This window comes from Hevea brasiliensis, chromosome 2 (assembly GCF_030052815.1).
Source record: "Hevea brasiliensis isolate MT/VB/25A 57/8 chromosome 2, ASM3005281v1, whole genome shotgun sequence".
In the NCBI taxonomy this organism is placed as follows: domain Eukaryota; kingdom Viridiplantae; phylum Streptophyta; class Magnoliopsida; order Malpighiales; family Euphorbiaceae; genus Hevea; species Hevea brasiliensis.
The window spans coordinates 114687523-114703050 of NC_079494.1; the positions used below are offsets into that span (position 1 = coordinate 114687523).

The window sequence follows — 15528 nt, forward strand, 5'->3', positions numbered from 1 at the left end:
TTGGGAAACATCAGCTCCAAAAGTAATTAAATTTCAATAAAAAGAAAGTCTGAATTATTTGACTTTTTATATATGCATCCAAAAAACAAGAAAATTAAGAAATGAAGCTGGCCAAGACCCAGACTTGTCTATGCAACTCAAAACCAAGCCAAACCTTCCAACTTAAAACCAGATTATGACCTAAGATCTTATTAGCCTGGTACCTTCCCAGAAATTTCTATTTGTTTAATCGGTTACCAAGTAATTTGGCATTGCAGGCTGAATTAATTACTCATTCTCAACAAAATTTTCTTTAGTTGCTGCTCGCCTGTTCAAGACCAAGTCTTATCTCTCTGTGTGTGTATATATATATATATATAATACTAAAATAACTGCTAATTTAATCTATGTTAAGAGGGACAGTCATAAATTTTAAAGAGATTAATTTTCTATGAACTGTAAAATAAACATAAAATGATATTATGATAAATTAAGAAAAAATACTTTTACCCTATTCAAAAGCTTTTATTATTATTTTTTTTTTCAAATGGGAACTAAATCCACTCTAAGCAATACACGGACCAGATGCGTTATACCACTAATATATATCATGAATCAATCAAATTATGATATTATAATTAGAAGGAACTTTAAATTCATGAAGTCCAAGAGGAGATTCTTCTCATAATTGGGGCTTCAAATGTATTGGAGCCTTTTGTTACAAAGATTCAAATGTAAATTGATGCATACATTATAACTATACGTGTTACTTGCCCATCAACATGCAATTGACAATACCAATGGTAAATGGAAAATAAATATCAATAGTCATCTATATGAAGTTTTCAGGTTTTTTTGATATTTTAGGTGAATGTTTGTGTTGGTCTATTTGATCAGGACTTTAGATTGACTTGTTTTATTAAATTTTTCCTGAATTGATTATAAATAAATAAAATTTCCATTTACGAATAAAAGGAAAATTGCATGTTTACACATCTAATTAAATTATTTCAAAAAAAAAAAAATATTCCAACGACATAATGCCCTAAAAATACTTTTGCTAGCCTGCACTAATTTTGCATGGTGATTATTGGGAGAGCACATTCTAGCTCTTTTGTTCGAAGTTTCCATCTTGTTTTTTTAATTCAATTGGATATAATGTAAGAGTTTTAAAAATAAAGATTTGGGCTATTATTCTCCTTTGAACTAATTTTAAGTATTAAACCAGACTTAATACATTTTCTCTAAATAATACCAAAGTCATGTCTCGAAATTGGATCACGCTTCAAATATCTATTCGGGTAGTGGATCGACTATACTTCTTGAATTAGCTTTTGGGTTAAGTTGGATTTAACCAATTTTTTTTATATGATATAATTAAAAAAAATTAGAAGATTAAAAAATAATTTAAAAAAAAAATGGAAGCGGGACTTCTGTAAGCAACAAGATTGCGTGAACATAAATCCACTCCCAATTAAGTTTTCACAAGAACTCACACACATATATGTAGCATCCGTTGATTAACTTAATTAATTACCCTATAGTTATAATTAAATAGGATGGAAATCCATGACGACTTTGGCACCTTAAGTTTGTTGTGTAATGCATTTCCTCGAGAATGACTGATTGACTACATATATAATAAAACGTCAGAAAAAAGCTGAAGAGAAATGCCTTCGCCAGCACCATTAAGTTTAATTATTTCTCAAAATTTTGGTCTGTGAGTAACTAAACAAACAAAACACTGTTATATATAATTATACACGTATGTACATTGCCTATTTAATTAGCCTTCGGATTTGATAATCCACTCGAATAATTAATTAAATTGGTAACTTAATTTTGTCTTTTTTTTAATTGAGAATTTGTGATTAATTAAGAAATTAATTTAATAATGATGGGACTGAATTAATAATGAAACAATAGATTCAATCAAGTCTCTACTATTAGCACAAACTTAACAAATTAGTGTCAACAACTTGTGAGATTCTTAGTTAGACTTAGTAGTCTATCATATCATTTATCGACTGAATTAATTAAATCATTATATATTTTTTATATTTATTTTAATTATATAAATATGAAAAAGAAAATTAAAAATGAAATCTCATGTTTATTATGAATTTGTATTATTAGGCTTGCTATATATATGACTACTAATAGTTACTTAATCAACTAATACCAGAATATAAAGAAAAGAGATCAATGAGTAAGAATTTAGAACTCTACCTGACTCAAACTATGTTAATGCCAAATAAATTCTAAAGAGACCTTTTTTTAGCCTGTGTGTTGCTTTACATTTATTTACCTTTGTTACACTACAATATTAAGAGAAATGTTTGGAATAAATTATTTACAAGAAAAGAATTCAATTGAAATCTCACAAATATTTATTTTTATATTTTTAAAAACAAAAAATTTTTTGAGTTAAAAAGAATAAAATACTTTCATTACAAACATAGAATTAACAAAAAAAAAAAAATCAATTAAATTGAATTCTTGTAAAATTCTACATTCCAAATAAGAGGACAATAAATAATATAGTTTTTAGAAATTGCAATAGTAGGATTTAAACTTGAAATCTCTCTCTATATATATATATGCAAAACTAAACCAAAAAAATAATTTCATCAAAATGGTAGGATATATAGAGGAGAAGCAACCTTCATTCTTAAGATTGATAAGCATTAAATCACAACACAGTTTCAAAAGAAGGCACTAGACAAAACTATTTTTTCACAACCATTAACTTAATTAAGTACCATATATATATATATATTAAGAATTTTAGAAAAGAAAATAAGATTATTTAAGAAATATATGCCTCAAATGTTTAGTTCATGCATTATGCTTTTGTCTATATAATTAATTCCTGATGAAGGTGAAGTTGAAGTTCTACACAACAGCTAGTTTAGACCATTAAAGGTTTTATGTAGAGCCAAAAACGAACACCTAAAAAGGCCAAATGTCTCATGCATCATTATATTATTAAGAATTTCAAGCACTACTGTTTTCAATCTAGCTATGGTAAACTTTTAACTAAAGTTAGCCTCACATTTTCCACCAGATTTTTGACACTATCTCATTTGTCTGTGTTTTTGCAAGATTAACTATATTTAATTGTTAATTTATTCTTTAAACTTAATTAAAATCAAACAATTCCAAAGAGTTCCTGACCATTATATCCATGATCATTCATACTTCATATATATATTGCAAGAAAATTCTGATTTCAATGCTAGCTTTGCAGTGTGAACTAAAATAATCAGAAAGGTCTTGCTGTTAACATGATTATATATGCTAGTAGGCTATTCAATTCAAGTTTATATATGTGGAGTTTATATATATATATATATATGTTATGTATCAGAATTCACATAAATCAAAATAATATTCCTCTAAGAAATTAAGATTTTGCACACATATATAAATTAACAAGCAAGCTATATTTTGCACACATTTGGAGCACAGAAAGGGATATTAATTAAGCGTTTCTTCCATCTTGAAATAAGCAATTAGGGTTTCTAATTAATCATACAGAAAGAGGATATATATACACACACTTGTATTCATGATCATCACATCTAATGGTTTGTCTATATTATCAAATCATAGAAGAAAAATCAACCTCATCATCAAGCATGCAATGATGCAAAATCTTGCTTAATTAGATCAATATATATAAGCAGAATTCCAACTTAAAATTGAAGGGAAAAGTGACAACACTTGCAAAGAGAAGAACATCTCATATAACCCTAAATCAATATAGGGTTCCATAGAGGATGAAGGAGACTGATAAAACTTCCTTCAAAATCTGCAATTTAACTAGGAATTTTTATTATAATTTATTGTCTTTCTTCCTGAACGTACAAGTGGAAAACTTGCCTCTCCTACCATATACGTCTTCCCAGCAGAATTGCCCCAAAAAGATATGCCAAAATACACTTATAAATTAAGCAACATAATAATTTTCCACATTTTCCCCCATTTTTTTGAAGCATCGAAAAATCCATAGCTGTACAATAATATATCAAATACAGCTATATATATAATTAACATATATGCAAGTTCCTCATCAAATACCTGATAGAATAATAAATACTATGGATCATGACCAAGTCTCAGCTCCAAATCTAACTCGTCTGCTTCGCTGCCGTCTTCTGTTTTTCCTTTACTATCATCTACATGGGATGGACCAATTTGCAGGCTTAGACTCCTTCGCCAATCCTCCTCGAAAGGATTCAAAAGCTGAGGGCTTTGCACATGCAAATCGTCGCTATGTGGGGGTCTAAAATCCCATGTAGACGCTGCTGGAAAAAATGTTTGATAATTTCTAAGTACCTCATGATGGTGATGATGAGCGGTGGAATAGTGAGGTGGGTAGCTCTGAATTGGTGGATAGCCTCTTAAACTTGCATAATAATCGTCATCAACTTTGCTGGAAATTGAAGGAATGACTGAGCTAGGCCTTGGCTTGGCTCTATCTTTCCTATGAATATTCATATGTCCACCCAAAGCCTGTGCAGTAGTGAAGCCTCTCTTGCAAAAAACACACTCATAGGAGCGACCTGTGCCCATATCATCATTTGCTTGCTCGGATCGATCGGTTTCTTCTTCGCTGGAGCTCTTGGAGTCTTCATGAAGGTTTGATTCCATGATATATAGCTAGGGAAGCTTCAAAAGAACGAGTAGATATATAGGAAAAAAGTGGGTTATGCTTGATGAGTAAGGAAGACACAAAAAGATTGTTATAGGTGGGAAGATGAAGGTTTAGAGAACAGGTTGAGAGAGAAAGACAAATAAGGGACATAGGCAACACCTAAGTGTGAGTTCAAGTGAAGGTGTGGATTCAGAGAAAAGTCTTTAGATTTTTGCGGAGAGAGGTTTTCTGAAATAGCCGGCTTAATTTTCAATTTGAAGACAGCATTTTTTTTCCTTTAATAAATAAAAAAACATAACTCCCCTTGATTTGTCTCCCTCTTAGAGCTCTTGTTCCTTTCATCTCTGTTGGCTTTCTTAACACGGTCTTTATTTTGTCATTTTTATCTCCTTTTATATTTAATTATTTTATGAGTAAAAATTTACATTTTATAAACACCAATATATATATATATATATATATATATATATATATATATATATATATATATATATATATATATATATATATATGCTTGTATGATTTACATGAAGTCTATTATTTCTATATGGTACTTTTCTCTGAATCTGATAAGAGATTCCAATGAACATATAAAAGCAGATTAAAGATAATTGGTAGAAAATTTATGGCCAATGTTATATATTAAACCTAATTATATTTATCATTATTTGGTAAACCTATTCACATAGATTGCCGACTTGCGATGAGGACAATGCGAAATATATATACTATTAATACATGAAGGAAAGCTTCATTTCTTAGCTCACAGTATATATATATATATATTAGCCACTCCCATCACTTTTGCATCATATATATGTACATTCCTTGCACGCGCGCGCACATATCCATTTTAAAGCTTACTGATATTTTTTATAAAAATATTTACCTAAATTTTATCTATCATAAAATTAAAATAAAAATATATAAGTTTCATTTATTTTTTTTAAATATCATCATTCATATTTTATTTTGAATTCACAGTAAATCGAGTTTCAATAAAAGTTTTCCTTTTTAAAGTATTTATAACGAAATATATTATTGTTGATTAGTTAATTCATGGGTATTATTATTGAACCCATATGCTCACTGATTAAATGAAAATTAATAATAAAAATGATATATCCACACACTAATTTAGTCATTACTGAAGCCACAGAAGACACAAAAGCAAGTTTTTACCAAAATTAAACAAGCATATGGTATAAATAAAAATTATTAGCTCATAATCATGAAATGAGATGCTATAATTAGAGCTTGCATATCACATTATTCCTGAGGAAAGATGGAGGAACCTTCCTACCTGATACATGATGATAAATGAGGAACAGAGAGCATTTTTGGATTTTCTGTTTGTCTTCAAGTATCAGCTTTTTTCTATCCTCTTTTAAACCATAACTATAATACAGAACACATCAACTTTATGTTATCACAATCAACATCTCTTAAATATATATTCTTCTCTTAGCCTTTTTCCTTTAAAAAAGAAAAATTCTAAAATCAATTTGCATGCTCCAACCTTTTGATCATAATCATCCGAAGCTTAATTTCTTGAGAAGTTTATAAAATTGGAATCTACCTAGCTAGAAAATGTGCTTAATTATAAAGAATTTTATATTTTTTTACTAATATATTAAATATAATATCCCTTTTTCCCTTTAATTGTATCCCTACAGTAATACACACAACAGATACAGATAGGGTAGTGCAGGCCAAAAACTTCTTTATTAGTATACCAAATTTTTTATGAATGATGATTTTTTTTTTCTCTAATTAAAAGTTACCTTCTCTAATAATAAATTTAATATATAGGTTTTGGTGACGTGGGGACAGATAAAAAGGGCAGGATAGTGGTTCAAAAGATCAGAAGCAGACATGACACATAAATCATTAGCAAAGATTAATTTTCGTGATGGTATGATTTTGTCTTCGAGTGGATTATAATTGTGTGATAAAAATTTAGGGTTTTTTAGGCCATTATTTGTACTTGACTTAGTCTACAGGGAAAAAAGAAAGGGGTAGAGACGTGGAATGGAAGAGCAAGGACGACAACTACGTGAGTAGTAAAGCAGCTGCAACTAATTTTATTTCTCTACCAAATCATTCGTCCTTTTCTTAATTTGATTAATTTTCCTTTCCCCAGTTGTTAATGAATGGTTAATTGTTTAAGGTGTAGGTGAAAAGGATTTTCAACTTTTTTTTTCTTTTGCATATGTTGTGTTTGTTGGATTTCCCAAACAAGAAAATAAAAAGAATTATATATCATGAGAAATCAAATTAAATTCACTTAAACTATTTTGAAGGAAGAAACTTTAAATTCAATACATAAATCTTACTGTGACAATTATCCATGAAAAATTTCGATCTTTGCTAAAGATATCATACATGAACAAATTAATATTTTGGTGCTTTGTATAATTATTATTATTATTATTATTTTTAATTTAATTTGTACAAGGTCTTTCAATGGCATGGGAGTAAGGGAATGTAATAGTTCTTTTTTTTTAAGCTGTTTCATGAAATTTTCATAATATTAATTTTTTTCCTCTAATCTCTTTTATACTCCTATTCTCTGTACATTTTTAATTTTTAACCTTTTTTTTAAGAATTTTATATCAAATGACATAAAAAAATAATTAGTTTTGCAACCAATTATTATAACTTACTGAAATGATTGCTATTAGTAACTAATTTTGCAATCAATTTGTGATTTCAATTTTTTTTAGTAAAATAATTAATTTATAAAAATTTAGCAGCCGATTCAAGAATCGACTGCCAAATCGATTGTTATTAGCAACCGATTTATAATTGGTTGCTAAATCAATTGCTAATTGACATTAGAAAAATCTTAAATATATAATTAGTAACCGATTTTAAAATTGGTTGCTATTAGCGACTAATTATTGCTAATAGCAACCGATTTTAAAATTGATTGATAAATTAAAGAATTATTTTAATTGGCTTCAGAATTAGCAACCGATTTACAATCGGTTTAAAAAATTAGCAACCACTTTGTAATCAATTGCTAAAATCCATTGTTATTAGTTGCTAAACTGATTTTTGTAATAAATTGTAAATTTATTGCTAATTTTTTTCTCTAAAAATTTATGCCCAATATTTTTTTATTTTTTCTGATTTGTAATCAATTTGCAAATCGGTTGCTAACTGTAACTGATTTTACAACCAATTTTTCTCATCAAAAAATTTCTCCCAATTTTACTATTTTCTTTTTTTGATTTGCAACTGATTTGTGAATCATTTGCTAATAGCAACCGATTTCACAATCAATTTTTCTCTAAAAATTTTCACTCATTTTTTTTTATTTGCAACCGATTAGCGAGTCGATTATTAATAGCAACCGATTTTTTAAATCGATTTTGCAACTGATTTTTTTCCTAAAAAATTCTCGCATATTTTTTATTTTTTATTTTGATTTACAATTGATTTGTAAATCGTTTGTTGTTAGCAGCCGATTTCTGTAATTGATTAAAAACGGTTGTTATTAGGAACCAATTTTGAAATCAATTGCAAATCGGTTACAAAATTCCCTCCCTAAAAAAAAAAAATTCTGCTTAATTTTTTTAAAAAATTAACAATCGACAATCGGTTGTTAATTTACTTGTATAAACTTCTACTCGTTTTCTTTCCTCTACCACTCTTTTTTTTTTCACTACACATTTTTTATTTCTTTCTTCCCTTTTCTGTCATTTTCTTTATCGTCTTTTTTATTCTCATCTTTTTTATTTATCATATTTTTTTAACATATTTTTTTTATTATTTTTTCTTTCTCAACTATTTTCTTCATCATTTTTTTAACTATTTTCTTTTTCATCTTTTTCTTTCTCATATATTTTATTCTTCGTCATCCTTTCTCATCTTTTGTCTTCTTCATCTTCTTTTTCTTTCTTATTTTTTTATTTAATTTATTTTTCTTTTGCATAAAATAAAAATTTTTATGCAAATATATTTTTTGTTAGTAAATTATTTATAGTATTAATTTTTAGAAATTTTTTGTTATAATATATATATATATATATATGGTAATTGTTTTTAGTAATTTGTCTTATAAATATGTTTTAATATTTAATTTTTTGTTAATATTTTTTATAATAGTTATTATTAGTAATTTTTTTATAATATTTTTATATTAATTTTACTACTAATTTTCATTGATAATTTATTATTTTACTAATTTTTGGAAAATTTATTTATTTGAATTTTTTATTTTTTATTGAAAATTTAATTTTTTATAATTTTTTTAAAATTTGCAACCGATTTTTTGATTGCTAAATTAATTGTAAATAGTAACCGAATTACAAAATGGTTGTAAAATTATAAAATTAAAGACGTCAAATTTTTTTGTAACTGATTATGTTTTAGTTGTTATTAGCAACTGATTTCAGTTGCTAAATCTGTTGGTACTAGCAACCAATAATTTTTTATCAAAAGTTTTATTTTTTTAAGTTTAATTAATTTAGCAATCGATTTAGTTGTTAGTTGCTAGTTGCAATCGATTTGATTGTCGGTTGTTATTTAGAACCATACTCATTGCAACCGACTGAATCAATTGATAAATTGATTAGCAACCAATTTGTTCGATTGCTAATCCTTTTTTTTTTTTAATTTAGTGTATTAGAGTTGTACACTAAATTATGAAATGTTGGGTCAAAGTTTAAAGACAATTCTAATTCCCTTTCATCTCCTTTATTCCTTTGATATTTTTTATATTTTCTCATTCATTCCCTTTGGTCTCTTTTTTGAGTGGTTATAGGTAAGTGTTCTTGCTGGTGGCAATCCTTCTCTCTCTCTCTTTATTATTTATTTATTTTTTGGTTTCTAATAATTCTCAGATTTGTATTCATTTGAAACAAATTTTGAGCATTTCTTTTTAGATGTATCATTATTGATAGATTTTAAATGAATAAATTTTCATATTTATTTTTGCTAGTAGATCTTAAATTTTTATGGTGTTTTCTCTTCTTTAATTGAGTTATTATATATGTATTTTATTATTGATATACTTTAATTTTAAAGAAAGAGTATTCTACGAGATATAAATCTTTATTTCAATAGGAGATCTAAATTTAAATGTTATTTGATGAGACTTGTAAAAAAAAAAAAAATAGAGTTAAAAGAGAAATGCATAACTCTTCTATTGGCTAATCAACATACTTTATCAATTTTATTAAATCCTCCATATTCTTTATATTATTTATATGATCAGTTACTTTCATTTATTCAAAAATATAATATGTCTATATATATATATATATATTTTTTTTTTTCTGATTAATGATTTTTTTTTTCATTTTTATAAAAAAAAATATAAAATCTTGAATATAAAGTCTAAGTTGGAATTCAATGAGAAAGAATTAAACTCATCTTAATTAATTTTTTATTTAGAACTTTCATTATTACAGTACATTAAAAAGGATATCAATATTAGAAAAGGGAAAAGTCATTAACATAAATCCACTGACCAGTTGGGTCAAATTCTAAAGGACATGAACATAGCATAAAATCAGTTATGTGATGCCAAATGTAGTGTAGAACTGAAAGTTCAAAAAAAAAAAAAAAAAAAATAGTGGAGATCAGAATTGAATGGGTTTCCATTTGTCTGGTCAATCTGAATTGAATGGGTTTCCATTTTTCTGGTCAATCCTTTGAATTTTGAATGCTTACTCTAAACTATGAAAATTAAGCAGCCGTACTTGTCTCAGAGTCCATTTAAAAACTAAAAACATTCTGTAATTAACAAAAGTATTAGCCTAATCATTAGCGATGCTGGCGCTACAGTTTAAGGGGGTAATTTTTATAATTCATCTCTAAATTTCACTATGTATTTTACTTTAATCCATTAATTTTAATTTTTTATTTAAAAATCTTTAAATTTTTTTTTTTTTTCACAAAAATTCTTTCAACATATTATAACAAGTTTTCATATTAAAAAATAATAAAATTATCTTTTTACATTATTTTCTCTTAAACTTAAAAAAATTATAAATTATTATCTGTCTCTATTATTATTTGGACCTATTATAAAATTATCAATGCTATCAAAATAATCTACTTCTTAGAGAGAACTTACTTTTTATTAAAAGTATTAAAAATATATTTGTAAACGTTATATTATAATTTAGAGAGTTTTTTTTTTAATCTAAAACCTACTATTGTAAGTTAAAAGAATTTTTTGCAAAATAAAATTTAAATTTAAAAATTTTTTAACAATAAATTAAAATTAAAGAATACAAATAAAATAAAATAAAAGATAAAATTTAAGAATCAGCTATAAAAATTACCCACATTTTGAGTTCTATACCCAATATTACTTGGAAAAAAAAAAGGGTGTACATAGGCAACGCGATCAAAGAATGGAAGTGGAGTTTTGTTTTGGTCATCATAGAAAGTGGATTTGTTTTTGGGTGCAATGCAATCAATCCACTTGGAATTGTAGGCCCATAAAATGAAATTGATTATGTGGTTTGATGTATTTAGGCCCATGTTTTAAATGGGTAGATGGCATTTGTTTGTGGGGATCCAATTGACTCTTCTTTCCTAACTATGAATTCTGAATCTGTAAAAGATGGAAGTGGCCCTTTCTCATTTCTCAATTTCAAACCACCTCAAGCTCAAGCTCAAGCTCAAGCTCAAGCTCAAGCTCATTAATTATTTTAAATTTAGTCCCACCAATTAGATTTAGCTATGGATAAATTAAAACAATGAAGAAAATAATTTTAAGAGGGAGAAAAGAAAAGCATCAACTGCTGCCTGTGGATGGTGACGTACGCCGGCTAGCTTCCTTTATACCATTCTCTCCTCTCTTTTCACAGAAATATGGAGTTGGGCAGCTTCTGCTGCAATGCGAAGATGTCAATTTTTTTTAACCTCATTTCTTCACTTTGTCTTTTGTCTTTGATGAGTGACCTCATGTTCTACAGTTGATTTTTTTTTAACTGTTCGCTTGTTCTCTTAAAAAATAAAAGAGATTGATGGAATTAAAAAGTTAACTAGTTTTGGAATGCAAAGAACAGACAGAGAGTTTCTTGTAAAGGAAAAGGTCATCATGTTACTGACAACAGACAAATGTGGGGAACATGCAAAAGCTCAGATGTGTGGGGAAACCCAATATCCCTAAACACACACCAATTCATCTTTCTTCAATCTCTTTGTATAGTACCCCTTCAATTTATGTCCTTCCCTAACCCTATTTGGCAATTTCATCTTCTGTTAGGTTGGCATCACTTCATCATACACTTCTCTCTCTCCATCTTAATTAAATGCCTTCTCTCTCATTTGTTCTGTATATATAATTCTCAAGTAGTAATTTTTTTTTTAATTTACATCAAATAAATGAGTATAATTATTTATTAATATATATTGTATTACAATTAATTAATATGCACGTTTAAGGCCATGATCAGGACGTGCAACAATCTCACTCGCATAATTTGCATTGCATTTTGGATGTTTAAGCATAGCATGAAATCAATCAAGGAGTTTAAAGGAGACCTACACAGTTGTGGTTTAGTGGGCAAAGAAAAGCATAAAAAGGACACAGACAATACATTCACAAGGAACAGTGCCCTTGTTTTTCATTATTATTTTCAATCCTTCAATTTTCTAAAGAAATTAAGAGAGTAAAGAATGAGCTATTAAGTAATATATAAATGAGTTGTAGTAATTTCTTAGACAGAACAATTCAAGTAATTAATAAAATAACCTTCATGTAAAATAAAATAAAAAAACTCTTCATCTTCCTTAGTACCAAGTAACTAGAGATGAATGATGATATCTCAACAACTTGCATCTTCAACTAATGTTACTGTTTTAACCTAATTTAACAAGGACCATGCCACCCAAAACTAATCATAACATTTAGAATATAAAAACTGATAATTAAAGACTAAACTAAAAATTAAAACCATAGCCAAACAGGATACATATTGTAGATTATGCTAGACAAAAATAATTAATTAATTAAGAAGGGTGCCCAGCTAGTTGAATAGTGAGAAATCTTCATTATGAGACTCTCTGCAAATTGCAATTAATCTTCACTTTGATCTTTGATCACCCCATAATAATCAATACTAACTTCTAAAGCATCTTGTATATGACTATATGTGGTTTTGAGGCCTGAGACTGCAGTACTGAAAGAAGCTAATCAATGAAATCAAAGCCAAAGATCAATTAACGTGCATTAATGAAACTAGAAACAACCGAGCCGAAGTTCCAAATCCAAAACCTCCTTTGGATCTTTACAACCTATCTCCAAGTCCAAGCTTATAACTTCACTTTTCTTCAAAACCTCAAGCTCATATTTCTGTGCAAAACCCTTGTTGAATTCTTCAACCTCAACCACAGCTCTCATGCTCTTCTTCTTCTTCTTCTTCTTTAAATCTTCACTCAAAGGAGTAGAAGACTCACGTTGAGGACATTCAAGTGCAGTGGATTTCTTATCCTGGTAAGACGGTGATGAGGAGAAAGAAGTGAAGGATGGGGAGAGCAAGGAATGGTGAGGAGTACAAGGGTATGACAACAACTTAGCTGAAGTACTGCGAGATGAAGATAAAGATAAAGATGTAGAGGAAGAAAAATTAGGGTTAGGGTTTGGACATTCAAAAACCCATGAAGGTAGCTGTATCAACATGGCTCTATCTCTCCTATGGACGTTCATGTGACCTCCAAGAGCTTGAGCTGAGTTGAATTGCCTCTTGCAAAAGCTACATGTGTAGTTTCTTTGAGGCCATAAAAAACCACTTGAATTGTCTCCTTCACTGCCGAAGCAAGTCCTCTCCATGGTTACTATAGTTGAGGAATTCAATCCAACCTAAAAAGATGAAAACAACAAGAACAAAATCTATATGAAGCTCAAAAAGAAGAGAGGAGAGAACTCACACGAGTTATTGTGAGATGAAGGGTTGCTTCTTAATGAAGCTGAATTCAGAAAGTTGAGAGAGCTAGAAACTGAATCCCATCAACTGTACTCACCTGCAAATGTCTGCTACCATGTATGGCTATTGCTTAGATAAAGCAATATAGAAACTTAGAGAGTGAGTGTTGTTCCTTTTTGCTAAATGTAGGGGAGATCTAGTGGACGTTAGCTTGCATCAATATTTAACATTTACATGTCAAGTAACTTTTCTTTTCAAGACAAAGGGAACTAAACTAAAGAGGGTGTGTCTTTGTGTACACCAAGCACATGTGTCTTTGCTGTTGATAGGATCCTATTCCATGATAGAGAATCAAATTTAAGATACCAACACAGAATAAGGTAATTAATTAATCTTGCTAACAAATCGATGCGATTGGCAATGGAGGATTAATTAACTCCAAATTGTAAAAGATTGATTATTGTGTGTTTTCTTTTTTCTTTTTTTGCTGAGAAAATTGCATGATATGTTGAGCAAAGAAAACAAGATCTAGCAAGGCTAGTTGGTCAGGAGTCGGCCTCTTAAAACACTTGGAAAGAAAAATCCCACTCCTCCCAAGCATCGCTCAACAAAGAATTGAGAGATGGGATAACTTGATCAGTGAAAGCACCAAAAAGTTACATAAATTGAAGAAGCCTCAATTTCTCATATTTTGATTCCATATCAATCGCAGATCAGATATACGAGAAACCGTAAGAATTCAGAATTAAGTTGAGTAGGAAGGAGGGATTGTTATACTAAACCTAATATGATTGCATAAGATCATGTATTGCTCACCTTACAAGCCAATTGTAAGTGACCCTCTTGCCCTCGGTTAAATGGAATGGTTCGCTAAGAAAAAATTATTTAATTTTAATTTACCACTTTTTTCAAATCCTTTATTCCCTCACGTAAAGGAATCCCGGAGTTTTGTTAAGTTTTAATTCATAAGGGATCATAACGGCTACAAATTAAGGGCGCTCTTTTTAATATTTTAAGAAAGGGTAAACAATAGAAAGATAAGAAAAGTTAAGGAGGAAAAAGGGTAACGAGGATTATAATAAAAAAAAAAAATTATGTTTCACAATGAGTGAATTAATAGAAAGGCAAAAAGAAGAGGTAATATAATTTTTTATATTTGAAAAGAGGTGAAAAAAGAGTAAATTTAAGGGATGCAAAATTAAAAATAGTTATAGCTCTTACTTTCTCCTCTTTGCCCCTCTTTACACCCTAATTTGAAATGTAAGAAAAATCGAGATTTGAGGGATAAGGGAAGATAAGACTACCCTCCATTAATTCACCCATTTTCAAACATTGGGATATAACTTACTTATCTCTTCTTATTTTTATTTACCCCTCCCCACCCTCATTCAAACAGTTAGGTGACAGAGGAAGGAAAGAGACTCAATAACAAAACAAAGGGTGAAAGGGAAATGCAGAGGAAAATTGTCCAATTAATATTTCGACATTATGTGAAATAAATTTTCCATCCCACATAAGAGCTATAGCAAATTAAGTACTTGGTTAGGCTCCCTTGCGTCCTTAACCATGTTATATGGATGCTATGCATTGGATTGCAAATAGGCGTAAACATCTAATGTTTCATCCAAAGCTTCTGATTTAAGAAGCAACCTAAAGGTTCAAAAATGCCTTTTGTTTGAGATGATCTCAATGCTCAAGGCTTATGCAACAAAGCAGAAAGGTTGATTTTGATATGCCAGATTAGTGCTATGCAGCATGTTGGAAGAGAAAGTGCTTGTTCACTTGTTGCTTCTTTCCCCTCCACCACCCCCCCCCCCCCCCCCCCCCCCCCCCCCTTTTTTTTTTTTTTCCTTTTGCCTGGCCCTCTTAAGTGTCCTTGAATTGGATATAGAAGAGTGCAGATGCCCTTAAATTTTTATAGTTGAAACACGATGATAGTTGTAAATACTATGTGAAACCAGAGTAGCCTCATTTTGAGAGGCCTGAATGATACTGCAG

General features: G+C 29.0%; 2 protein-coding genes across 2 annotated transcripts; both read right to left on the reverse strand.

Annotated features, from left to right (window-relative positions):
* Positions 1-3695: 3695 nt before the first annotated feature.
* On the reverse strand, positions 3696-4873 carry LOC110644876 (zinc finger protein 10). Its single transcript, XM_021797834.2, has one exon. The coding sequence runs from the start codon at positions 4633-4635 to the stop codon at positions 4081-4083; it is 555 nt and encodes a 184-aa protein (XP_021653526.2). The 5' UTR covers positions 4636-4873; the 3' UTR covers positions 3696-4080.
* Positions 4874-12599: 7726 nt separating this feature from the next.
* LOC110644879 (zinc finger protein 11-like) lies at positions 12600-13861 on the reverse strand. The gene is made up of 2 exons (XM_021797835.2): positions 13628-13861; positions 12600-13466 (listed from the first exon to the last, which is right to left on the reverse strand). The coding sequence occupies exon 2, from the start codon at positions 13434-13436 to the stop codon at positions 12846-12848; it is 591 nt and encodes a 196-aa protein (XP_021653527.2). The 5' UTR covers positions 13437-13466; positions 13628-13861; the 3' UTR covers positions 12600-12845.
* Between the last annotated feature and the right edge of the window lie 1667 nt (positions 13862-15528).